The sequence below is a fragment of the Musa acuminata genome, chromosome BXJ3-5 (genome assembly GCF_036884655.1).
Source record: "Musa acuminata AAA Group cultivar baxijiao chromosome BXJ3-5, Cavendish_Baxijiao_AAA, whole genome shotgun sequence".
In the NCBI taxonomy this organism is placed as follows: domain Eukaryota; kingdom Viridiplantae; phylum Streptophyta; class Magnoliopsida; order Zingiberales; family Musaceae; genus Musa; species Musa acuminata.
Genome location: NC_088353.1, coordinates 41,900,634 through 41,926,361, shown reverse-complemented (window position 1 = coordinate 41,926,361; position 25,728 = coordinate 41,900,634). Strand labels below are relative to the sequence as shown.

Genomic DNA, 25,728 nt, shown 5'->3' with positions numbered 1-25,728 from the left:
TTTTATTCAAAGAAAATACTTAAATCGAAACCGAAATCGTTGGTTTGGAGTCATATATGTGTCGAACTATACAAAATCTTCATAATATAAATTAAATTTTATCTATTATTTTGTCGAATATTTGAGTATTTTTTAGAAAAATAAAAGAAAAAAATACTATTAGGTTACAAAACTGGTTATAGTTAGAGAAGGGACAAAGGCATAATATAAACATATTTTTTACTGCATAATACAATAAGCTAAGTATCATGGAACGTTCAGCCAACTTGAGCTCAACCACAGGAGCCATACAAGAAACGCAGTGGATTTTGATATGTAATTATCCTTATGATGACACATCATAATCTAGTGTTCAAACACAAAAGGATCAAAATCTCCAAAATCTTCGTGAGGAAGCCACTCTGAAACAGCGATGACGACTCAGAAGCTGACCTGCATCCATCAAAAGAAGCTTGCTAAGCAGAGTTCAAGTGCTCGGTAATCGAATGTATGCAGAAACAGCATGGAGTGCTACTCACTCTGAGCTGAGATACTTGCAGGATCCATAGCCTACCATGACGTGAGAAAGATGAATCAAAAGGTCTATTGATTTGAAGAGTCGATCAGGACATAAAGCTTAAGAGGACTTGCCATCAACGAGCTTACTTGGGTCTCTGCTTGTAATGGTTGCAGTCCCACCGAAGTTGCATGCAACATCTGAGTTGCCATTGTGCTGGTAGTAGCTGTTGAAGGCATAAGAGGCGTGGGAGAGGAGAGTGTCCGGCTGGTAACAAGCGGCGCCCGGCTGCACGGAGGAGCAGTCGGCGCCACCCACTCCACAGGCCCAATCAAGTGCGTTCTCGAGATCGAACTGAGAAGCCCCCGGATGGGCCACGCACCATGTGGTGCTGTCGATGCCTGTTCTGTTGGCTTCCGGAGGGGAGAAGGTGGGAGTGGGGATGGTGGATTCAGCCTTCTGCTGGAGTCTGCCCCCCATTGCAACAACTGAAAGGACGAGAACACGAAGAATCGATAGAAGGAACTACCGATGGAGAACCAGCCACAACAATATACTTGCCAGAGTTTGTGTGGGAGATGAATCGAGGTTACCTAAGTAGCATTCCACCATCAGAAGCTCATAAATTATGATCCACTCCTTACTCTTCATGATCAAGATAACCAGCTCTCTCTCTCTCTCTCTCTCTCTACTCACAGAATATAGTGCCTTGGAGAGGAAAGAACAGGCTGAGATAAAAACAGCTCTTACAAGACGTAGCTGTTCAAAGAAAGACTTTATCGTGATGAACTTAATATATTAGTCGAACTAAGAGTTCCAGAAAGCCTTCAGAGTACAAATGCATTATACTACAATCACATACGAATAATTTGTATTACATGATAATATACGATGGGAGAGTGTATGAAGGTTACCAACATTACATGCTAAGCATTATTAATTGCCTTTATCTTGGTTATCTGTCGAAGCTACTGGAATGAGGAGTGTATGATGCATTACAGATAAAGAAAGCCGCAGTGTTCTTTTCCCTCCATCTCTCTTTTTATGATGTAAACTGATGAGAGATGGAATCTATCAAGCAAAGGTGGGGGACACAAAATTGCAAGCTGGTGGAAACCGAAGGCTTTTCGTGTGGATTAAGATAAGAATATAACGTTAATTAAGACACTGATAAAGATGTGCGCAGGGAAGGAAGGAGAAGATTAATTATGATGGTGGAGGATTATGTCGGGTTAATGTGCAACAAAGCTGACTCTAATCTCTTAAAGTGGCAGCTCAGTGTTCTTTGTTTGGTCGGAGTACTCATTCATTCAACATGCACAATTCTACCTGCTCTGCAAATACTTCAAGCATTTCTGCTGCATCAATCGACTCTTCATAAACAGCAAATATACTATTTAGGATCCTCCATACATTATTGATTAATCATAGATATTTGCAAAAAAAATTATAGGTGAATTACTTATTAAAATAAATAAATAGGTGAGTTATTTGTCTGACAATAATACTTTATATGCTAGATAATGTTTAGGCAAGTAACCTAGGAAATTTATTAGGATTCCCAGTTCTCCACATCTTGAAGTCTACCAAAGCAGGTTATGATGGCAATAATCTCCAATGGAACTTTTTGGAGAAAATGTTAGGATATTAGATAAATATTACATTATTTCTTTTGTAAGTAATCCTTGGATAGGATAATATATCATTACAAAAAGAGTTTGAGATAAATTGATTTGCCATTTGAATTTGTTTATTTTATCTTTTACATGTAGTTTTTTTTAATTCATCATATATATATATATTTATTTATAAAAGATGTGGAATGAAAGTCTAATTTGGTGTTTTATTTTTTATTTTATTTTTTTCGTCCTAGTTAATATTTTGGTTAATCCCCCAGTACAAGGATCTATGCGACATTTATTATGAGATCATTTCAAGCCTATAAAGTCTATCCTTGTCTATATGGTATCATTGACGATAGCTAGTCCATACATTTACTTTCACTAATTCTTTTTTTTTTCAACCTTTTACTTATGGACGTAATAAAAGAGTTGCATGACTTATACAAAATCACTTAAGTCTATGACATGAGCTATAATTCATAAAAAAATGAATCAAAAATTAAAAAAAAAATAGATAAAATCATAGTTTATCCTACCAGTAATGAACATGTATTTGATATATCCTTACAAGCCAATTCGAATAGAAGAAAATATTTGGAACAAATTCACATGTAAAATGAAGATTAGAAAAGGACTAAGGATTGAAAGAGAAAAGTAAACTATCATATTTAAGTAGTTTAGACTTCTGGGTTGAGTGGTGTCTATCAGATCTAAGTTTGACCGATCATGCTAATGGCTTCCAGGAAAGACACATTCGATTGCTGGTCAACCCACTGCTTGGAATTCGCCTGTAAGCACCTCATCCACAAAGATGAGCACCAGGGAGAGAGAGAGAGAGACAGAGCGATGAGAAGCTTTGACTTTACGTATTCTGGAAAGGCGGCTAACTTGAGTTATGAACATCGACGTTTCCATTCTGTTGGATGCTACAATTGAAATATACTTATACTATGCCGATGTTAAGATGAAGAAAATGATGTAGAATACATAGAGCAACCTATGATTGACGCCTCCGTTGAATATATGCACACAACAATATGCGGTGTTGACGCCTCGCTCTTCAACAATCTACACCTTTGACTTTGTTGCTTGCTCCAAAAGCTTATAGTTGATCCTTCACAGTCAAACCTTCCGTACTCTAAACACGACAAGTCAGCTTCCAAGTGTTAGATACATTAGTGAACGCATGCTATACCAATCGAAACTCGAATGTGAAGTCCAATTAGCATCTACAGAACATTAGGACTCGGTATATTCTTTTGAATGAAAAGGACAGCATGCATGATGGAATGTAGTGCGTGAACTAAAAGAATCTTTACTAGTTGGAAGCGAGTAAACTTAGGTTCAAGTGTTAGTTCATTATAAAAATTATAACCTCCAATTAAAATATAAGCATGTCAAAATATATGGATGACATGTAAATATTATCCTAATCATACTCTTCGATACTATATAGGTATTAAATAATCAATCTTCGACGATCGATCTTTGACTTTCATATGCTTACATTAACACGAATCAAGTAAGACAAGTTTGAACAATAACAATAGAAAAAAAGAGAAAAAAATGATGAAAGTCGAAAGAAACTCAAAGGAATCATATGTTTCGATCTTAGTAGTTACTCTTTTGAACATAATTAGACTAATAGGATCAAAAAATTTGTCAAGCGAAAATTATTGGGTTACTTGAGATTGACAATTGTAAACAATACTTCAAATGAGAACAGACAAACCAAATATTAAACCGCTCTAATAAATTATTGAAATTGAAACTAAACCAAAATTTAAAATATAAATATAAATATAAAAGAAAAAAAAAAAGCTGATGTCGAACCATTGAATTCAAAAGCAACGAGGAATTTTAATTATTTTGTGAAAGTTGGGCACTAAATTTAGGAGGTGGAAAAGTCCATCTAATTCACCTAATAATTTAGGTCCCCATAAAGGACAACAATTGCACACATAAAAGTATTCTATTTTCTATGATTAGTCACATATAAATTACATAAACATAAGAATTTATATGATAGATGACAATTCTAAATGAGACATGCCTCATAGATTAGATCTAATTCAACTAAGTTAGATTTGAGATTAAGAATATATTACTCATCATTACCCAAAAATCTCTCTCTCTCTCTCTCTCTCTCTCTCTCTCTCTATATATATATATATATATATATATATATATATATATATATATATTATGAATGATACTATATTTATTAAGTCAAATTAATCTTTATATTCATTGGCTGTGGCAATATATTTGCAGGAGCTGTAAAAGCCTTTTGGGTATGAACTCATTAACGTGCAATACAAAAGCCGTCATCTCCGCTCTAGACCGAGCGGTTCAAGAACCAGTCCACGGGCGGCGTAGGACTTGGACTGATCTCTCTGCACGCGTCGTCCGGGCCAGCGGGGCTAAAACGGGGACTCGAGTGATGCTTGTAGATTCTCGTCGCAAGTTTGATCGCTGCCACCAACATATCGCCTTCGTCGTCTTGCCGACGCAACGCTTTTAAAGCTCCCTCACAGACCTACCTTCTCCTCCATCCAAAGCTCTCTCTCTCTCTCTCACAATGGAGGCTTCAGGCTCTCTGATGGCCGCTTTCTCCGCTCCGTTCCTCGTAGCTCCGAATCCAAGAACCAGCCCCAAGCGGCAGGTCCGTGTAGTCTCTCTCATTTCCGTTCTCGTTTCGGTGGTTCGACGCATGAAATCTGTTCTGCTCCTACCTTCTTAATTTTCTTCTCTTCAGTTTCGTGTCAGGGCGTGCGGGCTTGGTGGTGATGGGAAGATGATGTTTAACAAAGGCAAGAATGGGTGGACGATTGATTTCTCCGGAGAGAAGCCTCCCACCCCGCTTCTGGACACCATTAATTACCCAATTCACATGAAGAATCTCTCCGTTCAGGTCTCTTCCTCGTTGGTGCTTTCTTCACGCATGTCATTGGTTATAACGATCCCACCACTCACGAAAAAAGATCTTCTTTACAGGACTTGGAGCAGCTCGCAGCAGAGCTAAGAGCAGAGATTGTGTTCACCGTGTCGAAGACTGGTGGGCATTTAAGTGCAAGCCTGGGAGTCGTGGAATTGTCCGTGGCTCTCCATCATGTGTTCGATACTCCCGAGGATAAGGTCATATGGGATGTTGGTCATCAGGTCAGAGAAGAAAGATTGTAGCGTTTGCCAGTAGAAGAGGAAGGAAATAACATGTGTGGGATGAACTGCAGGCCTACACACATAAGATCTTGACCGGGAGAAGGTCAAGGATGCATACTGTCAGGCAAACCTCTGGGATCGCAGGTTTCCCCAGGAGAGATGAAAGCATCTACGATGCTTTTGGTGCTGGTCACAGCTCCACAAGCATCTCTGCCGGACTCGGTAAGCTCTCGACACTTACTCTCTCCCATTAAATCGAACTCAATTCTTTATTCCATTGGATGTCTTGATAGGCATGGCCGTCGCCCGAGATATGCTAGGGAAGAAGAACCATGTAATCTCTGTCATAGGGGATGGAGCTATGACCGCTGGCCAGGCCTACGAAGCCATGAACAACTCAGGATACTTGAATTCGAACCTTATTGTGGTGTTGAATGACAACAGGCAAGTTTCATTACCAACTGCAACCCTTGATGGACCTGCCACTCCCGTTGGTGCACTGAGCAAAGCCCTCACCAGACTTCAAGCAAGTACCAAGTTCCGTAAGCTCCGGGAAGCAGCCAAGGTGAGGACGCAAAAGTCGAGTTAATCTTTACATGTTCGTTCAGTTCTTTAGTAGATTTCTTGTCGTCCTTTCCCCATCTTGCTTTTGTTCCTGTTTTTACTGGTGGCTACTTGTATGCCGAATTCAATGAGACGATGATTCCAAAGGAGGCAACAGAACAACGATTCTAATTTATTGGGACTGCTTTCGATGGTTGATGCTATGACATACATAGTAAATTGGATCATTCTGAGTCGCCGAATTGGGTCATTCTGCAGAGCATCACAAAGCAAATTGGTGGTCCAACACATGAGGTTGCTGCGAAGGTGGATGAGTACGCCAGAGGACTGATAAGTGCCAATGGATCATCATTGTTTGAGGAGCTGGGATTATACTACATCGGTCCAGTAGACGGGCACAACTTGGAAGATTTGGTGACCATCTTCCAGGACGTGAAGTCCATGCCTGCTCCAGGACCTGTCCTCATCCACATTGTGACAGAGAAAGGGAAAGGGTATCCCCCCGCCGAGGCTGCTCCAGACAAAATGCACGGTAACGTTCCTTGCATGTTCTTTTGGTATCCATGGGGAGAGTTAGAACGATGTGCTCGTCTCAGGAGTCGTGAAGTTTGACCCGAGCACCGGGAAGCAGCTGAAGCCAAAGTCACCCACTCGCTCGTACACCCAGTACTTTGCGGAGGCTCTCATCAAAGAGGCGGAGGCGGACAACAAGGTCGTCGCTATCCACGCAGCCATGGGTGGTGGGACGGGACTGGACTACTTCCAGAAGAGGTTCCCTGAACGATGCTTCGACGTGGGAATTGCAGAGCAGCACGCCGTCACGTTCGCAGCTGGATTGGCCACCGAGGGCCTCAAGCCTTTCTGTGCCATCTACTCATCCTTCCTTCAACGAGGATATGATCAGGTAGGTAAGCTTTGGATTTTGTGTCAGTATGATGGTTTTGATGATCTAATCCAACTGGGAGGATCCGTAGGTGGTGCATGATGTCGACCTCCAGAAGATACCAGTCCGGTTCGCGCTGGATCGAGCGGGCCTCGTCGGCGCCGATGGACCGACGCACTGCGGAGCATTTGATATCACGTACATGGCTTGTTTGCCCAACATGATCGTGATGGCCCCGGCGGACGAAGCCGAGCTGATGCACATGGTTGCAACTGCGGCAGCCATCGACGACCGGCCCAGCTGCTTCAGATTTCCCAGAGGCAACGGAGTAGGTGTGGCCCTCCCTCCCGACAACAAGGGCTCGCCTCTCGAGGTAGCGACCGGCTTCCCAACAATGTCATCATCCTCAAAGAACTAAAACGATCTTTGAGATCTCTTTGTTTTTTGGTTCCCAAACAGATCGGGAAGGGCAGAGTTCTGATGGAAGGGGACAGGGCCGCCATCCTGGGATACGGTTCCACAGTTAACACATGCCTGAAGGCTGCAGACACGCTGAGAGCCCACGCAGTCTTCGCCACCGTGGCCGACGCTCGGTTCTGCAAACCTCTGGACGTCAAGCTCATAAGGAGCTTAGTGAAGGAGCACGATATCTTAATCACGGTGGAGGAAGGCTCCATCGGAGGATTCGGATCCCATGTTGCTCATTTCCTGAGCTTGAGTGGCCTCCTCGATGGACAACTGAAGGTAAACTTTCCCTCGACACAAGGAATCTAATCTTAGCTTTGTTCTCTCCTAAACTATCCCAGTGATGATTTTTACTGAAGCAGTTGAGATCGATGGTTCTGCCGGATCGATACATCGACCATGGATCACCTCAGGATCAGATTGAAGCAGCAGGGCTGTCTTCAAGACATGTTGCTGCGACCGTGCTGTCTCTTCTGGGGAGGCGCAAGGAAGCGTTGCTGCTGAAGTGAGCTTGCATGTACCGAGTGTAGGATTCGAGGAACTGCGGCGGTAAGACTCCAAAGCTGTGGTCCATGCATACACACCAATTCGATCTCAGGATTGGAAATCGAGGAGTTCCACGCAGAACAGGATGACGAGTGTTTCCCGAGTGGGATCCTTTGAGAGACACTCGCATATATGCCAATTTGTCTGCTTGTATTGCTGTGCTAATATATATATATATATATATATATGGCCATAAATAAATGAAATATTTGTCGATGATGGATGTCCGAGCCGATCGTCTCTTCTTGTTCTGTCGCCCTTCTTTCGTTGTCAGATAGCGCTAGAAAGAGCCATCGAGCTAAGTCTGGGAGAGGAATGGGAATGATTCCATTTCTTGCTTTGTCTTATTTTGCCGGATCAGAGTAGCTTGTTTTCGAGGAATAATCGTGTCTTTGTTGAGTTATTCAGATTGATTAATACATTATTATATAGATAATATACTTTACGTTTTTATTTTTGAATTTCATAGGAATATTTACCCGTCTTTATGTTTGACTTTTGTGAATGATTCGGTAAGATTATATTGTTCAATGCTATATTTTTAGAAGTCAACGTAGGAACAGGCTGACCTGCGCTTGGACTCCATCTCATTACGGAAGAGGTGTGTAATTGTTGAGTCAAACAAGGGTGAGATTGTCGTCAGCTTCTTTGTCTCAGAGGCAGTTTGCAAGAGATTTGTGGAGGTTGTGTGGATGATCATGAAAACTAGTGTGTTTCATTGGTGATCAGGATGTATTGATTAAGATAAATCATAGACGGACGACTTGTTTGACTGGTGTGCAAAGGGTAGTCCTTGAGTTTGACTTTTGGAGATATCCTGACTTTTTTAAAGTTGACTTTGATGGCTTGTTCTGAGGCTGATTGGGGTTGAAAGATCAGTTCCCACCGATCAACCACCGCTGCTCCTGTCGAGGCTTCAATTTTAATGCAAGGGGAGTGCTAACTCAGTTCTTTTAGATGTACTCAACAGCCATGTGGTCGATGTCGTTCTCGGAACAGGTCAACCCTGATTGAGATCCCATGGAAGCCTCCTCCATCTCCACTCTAGAGCATACAGATTGAACCACCACCATCACCTCCTCCTCCTCCTTGGACTTCACCAAAGGTGTCAAAGCAGGTTCTCCTTGAGCTGTGATGAGGCCAGTGATGATGGCTTCACTGCCTCTTCTCCTCCTCTTCCTCTTCCTCTTCCTCCTCCCTCACTCCCTTGCTCTCCAACTGTGCACCGATTCAAGTGGGCATCCATCCAATCCCTTCCATGTCATTGTTTTTATTGCTGAATGTTTCTTTATTTGATGTTCGACTCATGTGACGGTCTCTTCTGTTGTGAATCTTTGGTTTCTTAGTGGCACCTACGACCCTGAAAGCTCCTTTATCCTTCTGTGCTTACGATGGTAGCAGCTGCTGCAACTCGACCGATGATGCCGCACTCCGGAAGCAGTTCCAGTCTATGAACATCTCCGATGCGGCCTGCGCGGCTGTCATGAAATCCATCCTCTGCGCGGTAAACTTGTTGCCCTAAAACAGTCTTGCACTTTCCGATTCAGTTTATGGTCATTAAGATCTCTGAGTAGTCGATTGGATTCACCCAGAGATTGATAGTAACTTCATAGATGACCAATCTCATACTTCTCTAAGAAGCATTAGCTACACTAATTGGTGATTTGTTAGCGGCAGAGCATCATGGAAAGGTTTGATTTGGTCAATTGAACTCGGTCTTGGAGAAGGTTTTAGATTAACATTGCCAAAAATATGGGTTATAAGGTCCAGAACTGCTTCTGAAATGTTGAAATCTTCACCTATGCTTGCTAGGTTATGTCTCTTTTCTGATAATTCGTCGCACAGTTTTGCACTGTAATCTTTTCTGTAAATTTGTTTGATCTTTGCTTCATGTGACACATAGGAAAGACCCCAAATTCGATATCTATTCTGCATCATCAGTCCTGTTTTCACTTATTTGTGTTGACCTTTTCTTTGGAGTAATTACAAACTCATTAGTTTCTAATTCTTGAGGATCAGGACTTATACATGAACTATCAAATATGTCTAGATGCCGAAGACGGATTAACATTCTCTATGCATTTGTTTGAATGGTTTTTCTTCATCTGGATCCTTCATAGATGCAGTAATAGAAAATAAACCGTAAGGTTTCAGGTTTTCCAGGTACTGCTAAATACAAAATCAGGTTACATTTCCTGCTACATCAATTGGATAGCGTCAAGTACTATTCATTCTAGTTATATGCAGAATAATTGTATCATATCATCAGTGTGTGGTTCCATTAATTTGAAACATAATTCATGTGATATGTGATCATGCCTTGCCATGTTGGTCTTGCAGCAATGCGATCCATATTCAGCTGAGTTGTTCGGAACTGAACCAAGGACAAGAACAATTCCATATCTCTGCAACTCTACTGGCTCAGCAAGCTCTTCTCTGCACAACAACTCCAGCAAAGACTTCTGTAGAGAAGTGTGGGATACTTGCAAAGATATTTCGACAAGGAATTCTCCTTTTGCTGGGCTACCAGTTTCTTCATCCAAACTTACTGATATCTGGCAATCTGCAACAGACTTTTGTAAAGCATTTGGAGGATCATCTGGAGATAATACTCCATGCTTCAATGGTGACTCAGTTTCATTCAACAGCATCGCAGATTCACCAACTCCTAAAGGTCTATGTCTTGAGAGAATTGGAAATGGATCTTACCTCAACATGGTTGCTCACCCTGATGGATCAAATCGTGTTTTCCTGTCAAACCAAGCTGGCAAAATTTGGTTGGCAACTATTCCAGAACATGGATCAGGTGGAACACTGGAACTCGATGAGTCAAACCCATTTCTTGATTTAACTGATGAAGTCATCTTTGACACTGAACTTGGTCTAATGGGTCTGGCATTTCACCCAAACTTCACAACAAATGGACGTTTTTTCGTTTCGTACAACTGCGATAAGCTTCAATCGGCATCCTGTTCTGGAAGATGTTCATGTAACTCTGATATAGGCTGTGATCCTTCAAAACTTGGCACTGATAATGGTGCCCAACCATGTCAATACCAAACCGTTGTGGCTGAGTTCACTGCCAATGATTCCTCGACAACACCCTCCACAGTATATATCTTCATATCCTCTTCAATTAAATGAAGACATTTTCTCTTTATTGTTCTGTGGTTTTTTAATCTAAATGCATATTATTGATTACAAAGTTCAAGTTACTAATTCAGCTGGCTCCTTAATTTTAGGCATCAAGCGCGAATCCATTAGAAGTGAGGAGGATTTTTACTATGGGGCTTCCATATATGGCTCATCATGGTGGCCAAATTCTCTTTGGACCTGCAGATGGCTATTTATACCTTATGATGGGAGATGGTGGGAATATAGGAGATCCTTATAATTTTGCTCAAAACAAAAAGGCAATGCTTGGAAAAATCATGCGACTCGACATAAACAACATGCAGAGTAAGTCTCTGGACAAACTTAGGTCTTTTCTTCTACTTCTCTTGCAACTGGTGATCACATTATTAATTCTTTGGTTAGATTTCACAAATACTGCATCATCCGTGTTTCTTATAGAACTGTCATGTCTAAAGAATCTGTCACCTGTATTGACTAGGCCATTGTTAAATTTCCATCATTTCAGACGTAATATCATTGTCAGCTCTTCTAACTGCTAATCATCCATTTCTAGGTCAGAATCAAATAAGTGAACTTGGTCTATGGGGAAACTATTCTATACCAAAGGATAATCCTTACATGGTTGATAGCGAACTACAGGCTGAGATATGGGCATTGGGTTTAAGGAACCCATGGCGTTGCAGTTTTTATGTAGAAAAACCTTCTTATTTCTTCTGTGCAGATGTTGGCCAGGTATTTGTTCCATTTACTTTCAGCATGGTTTACTTCTTTAGAATCGATACTTATACTTTGTATCTAAGTATTGATTCTTGAGAAGTAAAACTACCATCAAAATTATCATTCTTATGGACTATATGAACCCTTGGATTTGACAAACTGAGAACAAAATTGTCAACATCATATTTTGATCCAATAAATCTTTGCTGGTAGAAAGAGTGCTACCATGAGGAACTCTTGTTCGATTTGATCTCAATTATGTTCTTTCTCATCTTCTCAAAGTCTTCAACTTTTCTTCCCCTTGTCCTTATCTTTCCTCCCACAAACTAATCTGATAGAAGATATCGTTACATTTCTTGTCACCTTCTTCCAATTGTATCCACAATCCTGGTCCAAAAAACATCTCTCAATTACTCTGATAACTGGCACCAATACAACTACAGGAATCATACGAAGAAGTAAATTTGATCTCAAAGGGTGGAAACTACGGATGGCGAGTCTACGAGGGACCTTATCTTTATCATCCACCTCGGTCTCCTGGAGGTAATACATCACTTGGCTCCATAAATCCAATCCTCCCTGTTATGGGTTACAGCCGCTCCGATATAAACACCACTATGGGCTCTGCATCTATCACCGGTGGTTATGTCTACAGATCATTGACAGATCCCTGCATGTATGGAAGGTAACCAAGAACTCAAGAATAATTCCATAGCCGAATTCTCAGCTTCAAAGTTTACCTCTTGCTGGATTGCTTGACTGTTTGTTCCTCCTCATATGGCATGTTTAGGTACCTATATGCAGATCTGTATGGTGGAGCCATGTGGGCAGGAATAGAGGTCCCAGAAAACAGCGGAAACTACACCAGCACTATGATTCCCTTCAACTGTGCCAAGAACTCTCCTATTCCTTGTGATACGGTTCCTGGAAGTCCTCTCCCGTCCCTGGGATTCATATACTCATTTGGTGAGGACAATAGAAAGGATGTTTTCCTTCTTACAAGCGAGGGAGTGTACAGGATTGTCCCACCGAGCCGCTGCAATTATGCTTGCCCAAAGGAGAATACAACTGATACTGGAAGTCCAGCTCCTGGCCAGTCTTCATCTGCATGTCAACTTGAGATACTGCCGAGAAGACTGGTGTTGATCCTGGATATACTCCTCCTCCTCCTCTGGTAGAGTTCTCAGTGATAAGTTGAGGTAGAACCATGTTTCAATCTTACCATATCGACACTGTAGATGAAAATCTCGTTGGACAGTTGAGAAAAATTCTTCCTTTTCACATGTATAAATAAGACATTGTGCTCAATCATTTGAAAGATGTTTTGTGGAATGATTGTTTTAGAAGTTGCTGCTTACATTTTTAGTGGATTTGTGCAAGTTCGATTGGAATTGGATTAACACTGTAACAAGGGATCTTAAAACTTGCAGTTAATCTCTATCAATTAGCTCTCATTTTACTGATAATTAAAATCTTAATCCATATTAATATCTTTACATTTTTTGTACGTTTAAAGATGGATTGCATATGTTAAACAGAAGGATCTTAAAATTAAAATTGGAAGAACAAATATACCAATTATAAATTTGGCAAGTTTTAATAGAAAATTGGTCTCAACCACCACAGAGAGAGTTTGGAAGGATTCGTGGCCTCTCATCCATAATGGCGGATGAGGACGATGCTATAAAAGTCACGTGCCTCGGGCTATTTCAAATCTATCGATCCATATGTCACAATTGCTGGATTCGAAATCCAACGGTATTGTACTCATCGGATCTAAAAGCATGGACCCACCTGTGGGGTCATTTCTGGCCTCCAATGAAGAAGCGGATGAGAGATTGGGTGGCGTCAATAAATAGGTAAGATATGTAATTTGGTTCGGGAATTTGTCCGAAGCACACACCCGTCTCATCTAATTGAACGCCCAAAGCCAAACAAAGTCAGCTCGGACATAAAGCAACAAAATTTGCATCGATACGTATTTATGGTTAAAGACGAAAGTACAAATCGCATCTCGTAATCGAGCAGCTCCCATCGGCAGAAGAAATAGATCGAACCCTACCTCTTCCTCGTCTTCTTGGAGAAGGATGAGAGTGGAAGAGAGGAGGGCGACGGCTTGATTGCAGATCTGGAGATGAAGGTGGCCCTCAGCCCCCTGCACGTAAGGTCGGCGGCGATAATGGTGGACCGGAAGTGGATCGCTCCCCTGGCGGTCGGCGCCACTGTCTCCCTCGTCCTCCTCCTCTTCCTCACCACCCTCTCCTCCCCGGACGCCCCCCTTGCCCTCCTACCCCTCTCCCTCCTCCCCTCCGCCCTCCTCTCCCACCCCTCCAGCCCCTTGGCCGCCCTCTACGCCCCTGTCTTCGTCGAGTCCAAGCTCCGGCCCGCCCCTCCCTCCGTCCGCCTCAGCACGGCCTCGCCGCGGCCGCCTCGCCTCGCCTACCTCATTTCCGGCACTGTCGGTGACGGCAACATGCTCAAGCGAGTCCTCCTCGCGCTCTACCACCCCGCCAACCGCTACGTCGTCCACCTTGATCTGGAGGCCCCCGTGGAGGAGCGTGAAGACCTGAGGGATTACATTGCCCGCCACTCGCTCTTCACGGCCGTCGGGAACGTGAGGATGATCACCAAGGCTAACCTCGTCACGTACCGCGGGCCGACCATGGTGGCCAACACTCTCCATGCCGCGGCTATTCTGCTGCGGGAGGGTGGGGATTGGGATTGGTTCATTAATCTTAGTGCTTCGGATTACCCCCTCGTCACCCAAGATGGTAATTGTGTTTCTTCTTTCTTCTTTTCGTAATTTGGGTCAATTTTTGTTCTTTTCCTTGGATTACGAAGTAAAGGGTGTCGGCTTGTTGGTTTTTGGATTTAGATCTGCTGCACACCTTCTCCAATTTGCCGAGGGATCTCAACTTCATCGATCATACCAGTGACATTGGTTGGAAGGAGTATGTGTGATAGTGCTTTTGAGTTTGACTTGTTTGGATCATAAGTTTTTTGTTTCGATCTGTCTGTGTAGGTTCCAGAGGGCGAAACCCGTAATTATAGATCCAGGGTTGTATATGACGAAGAAATCTGATGTCTTTTGGATCCCGCAGAGGAGAAGCGTACCGACAGCATTCAAACTGTTTACAGGTAAAAGGAGTCTCTCAATCCAGTTCTTTCAGAATTGTGATTGCATATTACAGAAGGATTACTCAGTTCTTTTGGGGGATTAGTGTCAACATCAGTATTTGTTGAGATGGTTTTAATCTAGCAACTAACGATAATGATCTTGTGGAATAATTGTTCAATCTTTGTTACTATTAGAATTCTAAGATAATTATCTTGATCAGGGACAATACTGATGAGAAGAACTCTTTAATGAATGTACTATTTGTACTTAAGTTAACTTTCAGCTTGTTTACTGTTTTTATATGTTATCTCCTTGTTGCCATGTTCTGCTAGAGGCAATATGACTTTGGTGGAGTCTGCACATTATGGAAATCTCATATCTATAATGTTCTCTATCTTCAGAGAGGTTCAAGACATGAACTTGCAGAAAATGGCCATAATTGATTTATCTTATGCTCGAGTTATGAATTAGCATATTTGGTTTTCTAGATACCGAAAGTTTGAATTAAAAAACTTTCTAATTGTTACCAAAATCAGAATTGTCATTTCTTATCATTAGATGTTCTTGAGAATCAATGGATAGAGATACAACATCATGGAAATTTGTTGATTAATTATCAACCAAAGCTCTTAATATCCATGAGAAATTATATAAAGCAGAAGCTTGCCAATTAAGAAAGTAGTTTTGTTTTTCCACCACTAGATATGTGATGGAACACATGAAAGTTGTGTACTGAATGATAACTCAAAGGAACCAACTCTGCTCAAAATAGGACGCAAAAGCCTACACCAGTACATTAAATACACAACCAAAAAGTCTTACGAAAATGAAGAAAAATAAGCTGATTCCTAAGCAAAATTTACGAAATTGAAGAAAAATAAACTGACTCCTCATATCACCAATTAAATTTATATTGAAATAGATTACAAGATGATTGTTCTTGCAGCACAAACCAATTTGTGTGATTGAGACCAAAGCATTGTTAACAATTTTAGATCTTAGAGTTTTCTGGCCCAAGAATTGAGCTGTTGTTCTTGCTGTTGCAGTCCAGCAATTGAGCAATCAATGGTGTTGTCACTGTCTTTTGTTAGATGGTCAATGAGTTCTGTTAGAGCATCTTTTCTAGGTCCTCAACTCCAAGACTATGTTCTACTATGGTGAAGGTATATGTTGTCTCAGCTAGTCACATCATATTTTTATGTTTAGCAAAAAGGTGTCTAATCTCTCTTTTTGATGTCACACTAACCCATGGTTTTTTTAGCTCTTTATTTTAATAATTATTTTCTCCAATTCATGGCCCTATAGGACCCTGTCCATGGATATTGCAGTAATGTGTTGTCGTCCTTGACTTAAAGGATGGACAAATTCCAGGCTGTTAGTGATGACCTCATCTACTCTTCTAGAAATTAATCTTCAGAAAACAATTTTCCTTCTGTTCCATTCATTTTTATCATAGGACTTTTCCCATCATTTCCTAATTGTGACATGTGGATATTGTCACTGTGCTATATATGTTTTGAGCAAGGAATACAATTTCAAGTACTGGGAAGAAGGATCCATGTTGAGTACTAGGAACACAGAATATAATTTCAAGTAATGGATCTGTATTGATCATGGAAAAAGGAGGTGCAGAATGAGAATAAGAGGAAGAGGTGAGCTAGAGGAGAAATCATGTGTGAGAGAGAGAGGCAGACGAGGTATTAGGATTTTTCACTAATGTTAAAAAGAAAATAAAAAACCAGGCCTATTGCCCGATCCAGGCCCTGTCGCAAGGGTTATTGGGTGTTAACCTTATACTGTCCCTAGACTGCCTGAAAAGGGGTGGTCTGTGTGTTGACTTTTTCCGGACCAGCAAATATTGGATATTGGTTGGTATGTATCAATCCGAATGAAATTGAAGTCCTTGGTTTGGGGAGTTTTTCTTTGTCTGGACTTCCTACAAATTTGTGAAGATTGTTTAATTCAGAGGCACCAACAGTGTCATTGCATCAGTTACCAATTCAAGCTATTGGTCTGTGATTGGCAAAAATATTTCATTGGGTTGACTGTAGCGACAAAGAGCCGTATGCTATGTTTTTATGGTATGTATCTGGTTCATATGCTGCCCCATCATGTTAAGTATAATCTTGCTAAAAGCTTTTTTTCCCGTTAAATAAAGGCCGGTGACCTATTGTGCTTTGGCCCTGGTAGGCAACCTTAAAGAATAACATTTGTTTCACTCTTTTACTCAGATAATAATTTTAAAAAAAATCTACATGCTGAAATGCAGATAATAATTTAATGAGTGTGCACACTGGTTATTGCAGGTTCTGCATGGATGGCTCTCTCACGTTCCTTCATCGACTATTGCATATGGGGCTGGGACAACCTTCCAAGAGCTGTTCTCATGTACTATGCCAACTTCATCTCCTCTCCAGAAGGTTACTTTCATACTGTCATATGCAATGCACAGGAGTTCCACAATACCACCGTCAACCATGACCTTCACTTCATTTCATGGGATAATCCACCCAAGCAGCATCCTCACTACCTCACCATGGATGATATGTCACGCATGGTAGAGGGCAATGCACCATTTGCTCGGAAGTTCCACAGGGACGATCCTGTACTCGACAAGATAGACGCTGAGCTCTTGTTTCGTGGGCCAAACATGATTGTTCCAGGAGGGTGGTGCGCAGGGAGTAGAAAAAATGGTAGCGACCCCTGCCTGGTTGTGGGAAATGCCACTATCCTTCGGCCGGGTCCTGGTGCAATCAAGATAGAACGACTTATGCTATCACTCTTATCAGACGAGAAGTTTCGCCTGAGCCAGTGCAAATAGACACATGCTCAACCAGTTAGGGACCAAAATATATTTTGATTGAGACCACTTTTCAGGTAGTTTGTTGTTCATGAAGAATATAATGAAGTAGCACAGGGTCCAAAGAACAGTTGCTTCGTACGAGCAGAGCGCCAAATCAATATCTGTGTTATGTTGTGAAACAAAGGGATGTTGGATCGAGGCTTTATTTTGTTGTAACAGAGAAACATAACATTTTCGCAGAACTTGTATCAATATCTGCGTTATGTTGTGATTCGATCGACGTTTTATTTTGTTGTAACAGAGAAAACATAGCATTTTATCAGAACTCGTATCAAAGTTTCACTGAATATGTGTAGATTTTTGGTCTTCATTCCCTCTATTGCCTAAATATTGATTATGAAAGGAAACTCAATTTTTTTTTGTCGTGGACAGATTGATTATCTATTTTTGACAATAAGATAAACACAGGTTGATATAAAAGTTTGTATGTCATTCATGTCTCTATTACGGCACGATGAAAAAATATTTTTTAAATCATTAAGAATATATATTTCATACAAAAAAAAACATTGCAAGAATATATTGAATGCAAGTAGCCATCTTGAAATCCTCAACATCATGTTTGTTAATTTCTAGGTTTTATGTAAACGATATGACTTTATGATGTACGGATAGAAATCTCATTGCCAACTTTTTTCTGGAAGCATTTACTACTAGTCAAAATATTTTTCTCAATATTCTATCTATCGTGACGGAATACTTTCTCATTTCTGAAGCTTAATTTAAGTTCCATTATCCTAAAAGAAAATTAGTTTTGCACTGATGAAACAAATTTCTTCTCAAGATATAAAAGTGGAATCGTGAGATATATAGACAATCAACTATATAATATCATCCATCAACGTATTCTACTTGAACAAATAATTCAATGAGAATTAATGAGGATAACCCTACCAGCATGAGACAAGAGCAACTCCTACCACGATCCAAGTCCAAAATAGGTTGGACATGTCCAATAACCTTAGATCTATTGATCCTTCTACGAGAAGAAAGTACATGCAATGCACAAAGAACTGACAAAGAACTTCTTCCTAACCTCGCTCCTTACTGATCTAAGGAAGAAGACCTCATATTTTGATACCTTAATCTTAAGGTTAGTGATCGACTCAAAGTAATTAAAAATTCAAAGGATATATGATGAGATCGAGGGTTGGCATAAAAGCGTAACAATATATCATCAAATTACATCAAGTGAAAAATCTTACTAGTCCTCTTACAGGAAGAGGGGCAAATAAATCACCTATCACAAGTATCATTAGGAAATAATCCAAGATTTAGGATGTAAAGGTTGTAAGCATAAGAATCCGTAATATGCTGTATTAAAAGGAAATAACCTTTATGTCTGAAATCAAATACTTTGACCTAGTTTAACGATGCCGCATCGTCTTTAATGCAAGATTGTTGAAATAATCTCTTAACTCTGAGACAGAGACATGCGTCTATGCATGTCCTTAGTCTCTTGAGGTCCTATCTATTTGTAGACGAAAGTAGAGAATCTAGGATAAGATATTAGGATTCATTAGGATTCATTATCTCCTAATGAATCCTATTTTAAGTTGACTTCTATTCTATTAACTAAAATATTTCAACGGAATCCAATTAGTTATATTATATATTTTATCCAAGTATATAAAAATCTAACAAACTTAAGAAGAAATCGGATCTTGTTGACGAATAAATACCTCTAGTATGATTACCCATTCACCAAATATGCAACGGAGAACTAAATTTGACAATGAACCTAGTGTAAAGCAAATAATAAGTCTTTTCTAAATCAAGTTTGAGAATGACAAGTATTCATATGCTTCGAATTAAACAGGAGTGTGTCACCTCCTAAACAACAAAAACATTATAGACCGACTAAAAATAAAAATGAATTATTCATGAGAGATAAGAATAAGAAACAATTTTAAACAAGTGAAAAATAAAGATCTAAATAGAATAAGAAACAATTTTTGTCTTCTAATTCCTATCACAAGAAAGAAACATAACATTACTTTATACAAGTTAATATTGCTCTAATATTTGTTTTCTTAGAGAAAGAGCGAATGAATCTCATGCAATCATCTTGAACAGAAAAAAAGAAAAGAAACTTATTTTGAGATATCTCACCTTATAAAAAGGTGATGTTGGGATCGAGCTCTCAACCTCATTAGTAGGGTTGTGTGCAACAATCCAACACACCATAAAACAAGAACTCTTCGGCAAGACTAACATTTGGAACAACACCAAGCCGAGCAAGAGACAAACTCATTGTTCTCTCCTTAATCCTCTCAAAATGATGGTATTTATACAACAAATTGGAATCTAATTGATTCTAACCAATTATTTCATTTTGTTTCCAAATAAGCTTCGCAAAGACATCAACTTTCCTAATAATATATTTTCTTTACCGGCCTCTTTTGGTATATGCATGGATTTTGTGATGGGGACAAATTATTTTTATTTGGATTACCATATCTTTTCAAAATCTTTATTCCAAGAATAAATGACATATCCTTATATATCAAATTTCCTTTTATAGGTTTTGTTTTTATGGCCGCTTTCATTTGCTCTTCGATCATGTGCTTTCTATAATCGGCCAAACATGGAATAAGATAGATCCTTCCTTTTTTATTTCTTAAAATATTTTGCTTTCCAAAATTAACAATATGACTATGAAAATTTCTAGCCTTTAATCTTGTACATTTTAAATCCTCACAAAAAAAAAGTTTGATGCATGTATTTTAGATTATATCCAAAAATACGAGATCTACAAATCCTTGTAAATTGGCATCATACGAATGAACTTATCCAAATCAAAAGTATTATAAGTGCAATGTCTAGAAGAAACTAAATAAATAATGTAGATTAAAATAGGCTTAGTTTTTCTTAATCCTAAAAAATGATAAAGAGACAACGAAAATAATAACAACAAGAAATATGAAAGAAAAAAAATAATGATATGCATTATTATAATACATCAATTAGTCATACATCGAAAATGGATAAAATGAAGGTTAACTTATAAGGACATGTATTATTACTAATTTAACTTAAATATTTTTATCAATAATTTATGTCAAATAAAGATATAGGACAATTAGCTTCGGATCGTGATATTTGATATTACGACCAACCAAATATTTAAGCATGATAAGGAAGTTTGAGTAGGAAAATATAATATATGGATGAAATTATAGGATTTGTATGACATGGAGTTACCATTGGGCTACGCCTTACATGTATTATACCACCATGGTCTAATTTAAATTATGATAGGCATTGACAATGATGTATGACTTATAAGGATCCTTATAATCTAAGAAATAGAAATTGATCTTACCCCAAAATCGATAGATACTTGTGAATATACATCATAATATGGAGAATCCTAATTTTATCCACAAATATAGTTGAAATCATAATCGTAAGAAGAAAAGAAAGAAAATTCATAAGGAATTATCTATTTTGAGTGAGCTTACAAAATTTTGCCTATTCATAAATATAAAAAAAATCATAAACGTAAGAAGAAAACAAAATCAATATTTTGTTATCATTGCTATAAGTACGAAGGTTCGTAAGAAATTATTTACTTTGGATGAGCTTATAAAATTTTATCTTTTCAAGATGAGTCAAAAAAATATTTTTAAAGGTAAGAGTAATATTAAATGCTTATATATGTTTTTAAAAATATAAGACTAAATGTCTTTATTAGGACCCCAACTATAATCATATAAATAAATACAAATTATTTTTTTAAAAAATAAATAAATATTATTTATATAAATCATATTGATTTCTCATTAAATTATTTTGATATTTTTATGATTTAAAATAACATCATAAGGTACTTTAGAAATTTAAAAATTTATATTAACATCTTGTAAATGCTTAAATATTAATACTACTCTTATGTAGCACTAGCATTTGAACATTTTTAATGTAGTATCTAAACTAAATACGATTTAAAAAAAATTTATTAAACATTAATTCATATTTGAAATGTGTTAGATTCCTAATACATATTTGAAATATATTTTCGGTACATGTTGATATCAACATGTGCAAATGTATAAAATCATATACATCGTGTAAACAAATCTTAATCCACCAATATCGTCAAATAGAAGAAGATCTGACAAGTACAACATATCAAAGAGAGAAAAAAAAAAAAACACCAGAGAAAAGAGAACAAAAAAGTAAATGTATGATCATCTTCTAATCTCAACTAGGTACGAGGGAGGGGGGTGTTGATCAATTATCATCTCTAACCACATCAATCTAAGCGATATCTTGATAATAGAGAGCAATAGTTGATGATACATGATATTATGTTATTTATTGTTATGATCTATCAAAGTTTTTACTAGCTTAGTCTGAACTTATGTATTTGCGAAATTATAATAGAACAACTAGTGTTCAAATTGAATCGAAATTAGTCGAAAATCGACCTCAGAGGCAATAAAGAGATACTTTTGTTCAATTTAATTAACTAATTCGGATCAAATCGAACTAATTTTAATTTAAAAATATCAATAAACGTAACATAATTTTAATATTACAATTTCATAAATGATATAGTTCTAATTTCGATTCAATTGAACCAAGATTCTAATTGAATCGTACTAGTTTATTAAATCAAACCTATTCATTTAAATATACATATATTTAAATTATTTAAAATTATAAATCAATTAACCGGACCGAATTAAATGGTATTGAACGGGTCAATTAGATAGGTCTAAACCGGTTTACTTAAACCGAACCGAATCGAAAGCCAATTTAATTCGATTCGAACCGGAACACCCCTAAGAACAACTCTGTCTAACCCACTCGCAGCTATACTGCTACAAGTTGAGATGAGAGAAGAGCGCGGGAACGAAGTCCACCGCAGACCATGCGAGGCCAGCATACTGCAGAAACCTTATTCCGGTGTCGACATCATATGCCTTGTGAGGGAGAAGACGACCAGATTGCTTACTCTCAGATTTGCTCTTGCTGCCTTGGGACCCCTTCAGCGTTGGGACATAGCGTGACGATGTTATCGGGATGCCCAAAGTGTTGCACATCACAGGAAGCAGCCACTTAGCTACTGCCTTGCTGCAGAACTTCACAACCAGCATTGTGGGAATGCCTACCGATAGTCTTCCTAAGAAGACCACAACCGGGAGTCCAGAAAATAAGGATGGATTACCGCCATGCCGAGGATGGAGGTGTCGGTGAATTCCACCAACCTGGATGGCATCGAGGAAGTCGTATCAAAGTTCAGATTGCTTGACAAGTATTCTCTCTGATAGAATGATAGACTAGCTAAGAAATACTTGAGATTTGATGACTGGTGCGCATATCATTTGGATAAGATGTCATAATATCATCATGACTGCTGCTTAATGTATGAAAAATGAGTCGATTTCAGTACATAGATCTCAGTGACATTTCATCATATAGATGGCACGCGCATGACAGAGGACAAAATGCTTGTGCTTACCAGTCCGAATGCAACACCATTAAATGCTGTATGGTATTCAAAACTTGGGGTAGAAAATTCCGGAGTCGGATAAGCAAAGCACAGCAAGAAAGATAGACTTGCCCAGAAAGATGTGACTGCAACAACAAATAAAAAGAAAAAGCATTACTTTTATGATTCCAGGAAAAAGAAAATAGCATTTGATGTCTCAATCTAGCTTACCATTCTGCCCGGATGTAATGAAGTCATCGGCATATTCATGGATCATGAGCCATAGAGCAAGAATTACAAGCCCAAAGATGATTCCAGCCACTACATCGATCAAGCTGTGCATGCCAAGATACATCCTCCCTGTGTAAAGAACCAAAGGAGCTTTCACGACATCATCCCAGACTACGACAACAAGAAGAAAGAAACTGGAACTCACCCATGCCGATTGAAATGATAAGGAGGCAAACTAAACCCAAAAAAGCTACAGGAATGATGGCATCGGTCTCGGCACCAAGTGTCAGAAAATGGTGTAACATATATCTGCAATCACATTAACATAATCATATGCAAGGGAAGGAATTGGTATTTAAGATGCTGGAGGAGGAAATTACCCCAAGAGACAGACGGTGTTGAGACAATGTGAGGACGGCAATCCGTATTCCATGGCATTCCCCTTCTCATCATTTGTGGCCATCACTCTTGTCACGGGAGGACAACTCGGTCTCGGAGCTGATACTACATCCTGTGTTCATCAAATGCGATGTTTCAGTAGATCAGCAAAGTGGTAGCAGCAAGCACATTAACACACCAAATACCTTTATGGAGTTTCCAATGTAATCACAGAACGCCATCAAGAGCGTCATTTGTCTCGCCAATTTCCTATGCCCACTCTACCAATTGTTGGAAAACAAATGAACTCGATCAATAGAGTTGATTCAAACTAACACATGAATCAGTGATTGAGTCGGGAGCAGCAAGATCACACCCAGTAGACGACGGGAAGAAATCCTGTGTAGAAAGGCACTGAAACGAAACAAGATAGCACCGAGAAGATACAGTCCAAGAAACCATGTCGCATGCTCTGCAAACAGATTAATATAGTCGTCAGGAAAGAAAATCCAACTACGACACATGCAAATCCAATAAGAAATACTCAAGCAATCCAGCTTTTGCTCACGGGTGCATGAAACTAAAGACCGTGGCAACATGACTCGCCTGTAGCCAGAGGATGGAAGGGGTATCAGCGAGGACGCGGCGGGTGACCCATGGCTGCGCGAGGGATCTTATCCTCTTGGTGAGATCAAACCAGGACGAGGCCACCACCCACCCCAAAATGGAAGAGAGTGTCACCGCTTGCCAGAACGAGACGCCACCCTCCATCTCCTCCTCCAAGAGGATCCTCCTTGTACTGCGCACAGGAAGGAGTGAGGACGCAGAGACTCTCCCAGCTGCTGCTGCTGCGCGTGCCGTGTGATTGAGTGTGGATCGGATGTATATAAGTATTACAAGTAAGCAGTGTAAGATTAGCTTATCGAGGAGACCGACCAGAGAGGCAATAAAGAACGGAGACTTTGAGAGTGAGGGAAGGTGGCGGGGTAGCGAAGACTGTCCTCGAGTTCAAATGTAAAACAGGTTGGGGCTAGAAGAAGAAAGGACGCACTCCTCGTGAACCTCGTCGTCGTCCTCTTCGTCGACTTGCAACGTTAATGCCGCCCAATTATTGTAGATGACTTTCCACACTACATAGTCTCACCCCGTCACTGCCATTGTCTAATTTCCTTCCTTATTAGCCTGACATCGTTTCTGTGCTTCTCAGATGGGAGGAAATCGACGATGTTGATATTTTTCTTCTATTACAGTCTGAATTACTTGCACATCAAATCCATACTATCGACAGTCGCAGGCTGCTATCGTAGCAGAGCGTCGACCTCGTTCTCTTCCCTGCCTCACTCACCATCAATCATTTCGTATTGAATCACCCATCCAAGCCCGATCGGGTCGAGTCAAATGCTGCAGTCATTACCCCGGAATCGACTACGCCCACCGCCGCAGGACAGACCGACGCAGCATCGTCACGTCCGTGGACCAATCGGTGTTATAGACACTATTAATTTGGCGTGGGTTGGGGTGTAGGTGACTCGAGTTATGGCTGTTGGGGACTGCCGTCCCATTTCATGTGGGGCTACTGAAAGCAATGTGCCAGCTCGTGGGTGCAGTAATTCGTCCCACAAAAAAACGTTTCCCTGTCATTGATTGCTGTTACGTTACAACCATGACACCATCATCGCCTTATTCCATTCGCCTGCCGTCTACAGAAGTGTTACTCCTATTTTAAATGCTCCTTTTGTTGGGATCCATTAGAGCGTGACTCTGCATGTGGGCGGCTTTGCTTGCAGCGTAAGGCCCGTTTGTACTGTTGTTTCCGTTTTTGTGTTTCCTGTTTCCAGAAACAAAAGTCGTTGGATTAGACTAAGATTTCGAGCTGCATCCCACGAACTCGTAATGGAAGTATTTTTTATTTGTTGGAAAAGAAAACATAAACACCCTCACATTTACTTGCAGTTGCTCTACGAATAACCGCTGCGGCATTAGCTGAGACAAAGAGAGAGTAACGACTGTCCGTTGGTTTGCTTTGACCGGCCACCTTTACCTTTTCCCCTTTCTTTTAACTGCCCACGTTCTCAGTCTTGCTGTTGGCTTTGGGAGGAGGAGTTGTG

The 25,728-nt window shown here is 39.8% G+C and overlaps 5 protein-coding genes across 6 annotated transcripts; 3 read left to right on the top strand and 2 right to left on the bottom strand.

Annotated features, from left to right (window-relative positions):
• Positions 1-220: 220 nt before the first annotated feature.
• On the bottom strand, positions 221-1,234 carry LOC103986007 (glucan endo-1,3-beta-glucosidase 13-like). Its single transcript, XM_009403869.3, has 4 exons — positions 1,090-1,234; positions 646-984; positions 519-549; positions 221-432 (listed from the first exon to the last, which is right to left on the bottom strand). The coding sequence occupies exons 1-4, from the start codon at positions 1,145-1,147 to the stop codon at positions 339-341; spliced, it is 522 nt and encodes a 173-aa protein (XP_009402144.2). The 5' UTR covers positions 1,148-1,234; the 3' UTR covers positions 221-338.
• A 3,401-nt stretch (positions 1,235-4,635) lies between these two features.
• LOC103986006 (probable 1-deoxy-D-xylulose-5-phosphate synthase 2, chloroplastic) lies at positions 4,636-7,894 on the top strand. The gene is made up of 10 exons (XM_009403867.3): positions 4,636-4,783; positions 4,877-5,032; positions 5,116-5,280; positions 5,352-5,502; positions 5,574-5,845; positions 6,103-6,376; positions 6,441-6,748; positions 6,819-7,100; positions 7,187-7,471; positions 7,555-7,894. The coding sequence occupies exons 1-10, from the start codon at positions 4,700-4,702 to the stop codon at positions 7,699-7,701; spliced, it is 2,124 nt and encodes a 707-aa protein (XP_009402142.2). The 5' UTR covers positions 4,636-4,699; the 3' UTR covers positions 7,702-7,894.
• Positions 7,895-8,647: 753 nt separating this feature from the next.
• Positions 8,648-12,947, top strand: LOC135638474 (HIPL1 protein-like). 2 transcript variants are annotated; one of them, XM_065151591.1, is made up of 7 exons: positions 8,648-8,855; positions 9,085-9,242; positions 10,079-10,849; positions 10,981-11,197; positions 11,427-11,605; positions 12,034-12,275; positions 12,381-12,947. In XM_065151591.1, exons 2-7 carry the CDS (start codon positions 9,189-9,191, stop codon positions 12,766-12,768), a joined length of 1,851 nt encoding a protein of 616 aa, XP_065007663.1. In that variant the 5' UTR covers positions 8,648-8,855; positions 9,085-9,188; the 3' UTR covers positions 12,769-12,947. The 2 variants fall into 2 exon arrangements, with proteins under 2 accessions (XP_065007663.1, XP_065007662.1); XM_065151590.1 differs by having other exon boundaries at positions 8,648-8,972.
• A 601-nt stretch (positions 12,948-13,548) lies between these two features.
• Positions 13,549-17,881, top strand: LOC135639157 (beta-glucuronosyltransferase GlcAT14B-like). Its single transcript, XM_065152949.1, has 4 exons — positions 13,549-14,361; positions 14,466-14,541; positions 14,613-14,728; positions 17,015-17,881. The coding sequence occupies exons 1-4, from the start codon at positions 13,725-13,727 to the stop codon at positions 17,527-17,529; spliced, it is 1,344 nt and encodes a 447-aa protein (XP_065009021.1). The 5' UTR covers positions 13,549-13,724; the 3' UTR covers positions 17,530-17,881.
• Positions 17,882-22,247: 4,366 nt separating this feature from the next.
• LOC135637975 (lipid phosphate phosphatase delta-like) lies at positions 22,248-25,699 on the bottom strand. The gene is made up of 10 exons (XM_065150883.1): positions 25,562-25,699; positions 24,557-25,448; positions 24,227-24,468; positions 23,997-24,092; positions 23,827-23,901; positions 23,623-23,753; positions 23,448-23,551; positions 23,243-23,371; positions 23,042-23,157; positions 22,248-22,787 (listed from the first exon to the last, which is right to left on the bottom strand). The coding sequence occupies exons 3-10, from the start codon at positions 24,389-24,391 to the stop codon at positions 22,401-22,403; spliced, it is 1,203 nt and encodes a 400-aa protein (XP_065006955.1). The 5' UTR covers positions 24,392-24,468; positions 24,557-25,448; positions 25,562-25,699; the 3' UTR covers positions 22,248-22,400.
• Between the last annotated feature and the right edge of the window lie 29 nt (positions 25,700-25,728).

Bases quoted from the DNA above. Each gene is read 5' to 3' on its own strand.
- LOC103986007 (XM_009403869.3), bottom strand. From the start codon at position 1,147: ATGAAGAGTAAGGAGTGGATCATAATTTATGAGCTTCTGATGGTGGAA. The intron at 985-1,089 runs GTAACCTCGATT...TCGTCCTTTCAG, and splicing joins GATGGTGGAATGCTACTTAG to TTGTTGCAATGGGGGGCAGA. The intron at 550-645 runs GTAAGCTCGTTG...ACGTCATGGTAG, and splicing joins CATTACAAGCAGAGACCCAA to GCTATGGATCCTGCAAGTAT.
- LOC135637975 (XM_065150883.1), bottom strand. From the start codon at position 24,391: ATGGAGGGTGGCGTCTCGTTCTGGCAAGCGGTGACACTCTCTTCCATT. The intron at 24,093-24,226 runs GCGAGTCATGTT...ATCTGTTTGCAG, and splicing joins CTTCCATCCTCTGGCTACAG to AGCATGCGACATGGTTTCTT. The intron at 23,902-23,996 runs GTGTGATCTTGC...AACAATTGGTAG, and splicing joins TTCTTCCCGTCGTCTACTGG to AGTGGGCATAGGAAATTGGC.
- LOC103986006 (XM_009403867.3), top strand. From the start codon at position 4,700: ATGGAGGCTTCAGGCTCTCTGATGGCCGCTTTCTCCGCTCCGTTCCTC. The intron at 5,846-6,102 runs GTGAGGACGCAA...GTCATTCTGCAG, and splicing joins AGCTCCGGGAAGCAGCCAAG to AGCATCACAAAGCAAATTGG. The intron at 7,472-7,554 runs GTAAACTTTCCC...TTACTGAAGCAG, and splicing joins TCCTCGATGGACAACTGAAG to TTGAGATCGATGGTTCTGCC.
- LOC135639157 (XM_065152949.1), top strand. From the start codon at position 13,725: ATGAAGGTGGCCCTCAGCCCCCTGCACGTAAGGTCGGCGGCGATAATG. The intron at 14,542-14,612 runs GTATGTGTGATA...CTGTCTGTGTAG, and splicing joins AGTGACATTGGTTGGAAGGA to GTTCCAGAGGGCGAAACCCG. The intron at 14,729-17,014 runs GTAAAAGGAGTC...TGGTTATTGCAG, and splicing joins AGCATTCAAACTGTTTACAG to GTTCTGCATGGATGGCTCTC.
- LOC135638474 (XM_065151590.1), top strand. From the start codon at position 8,873: ATGAGGCCAGTGATGATGGCTTCACTGCCTCTTCTCCTCCTCTTCCTC. The intron at 11,606-12,033 runs GTATTTGTTCCA...ATACAACTACAG, and splicing joins TCTGTGCAGATGTTGGCCAG to GAATCATACGAAGAAGTAAA. The intron at 12,276-12,380 runs GTAACCAAGAAC...TGGCATGTTTAG, and splicing joins GATCCCTGCATGTATGGAAG to GTACCTATATGCAGATCTGT.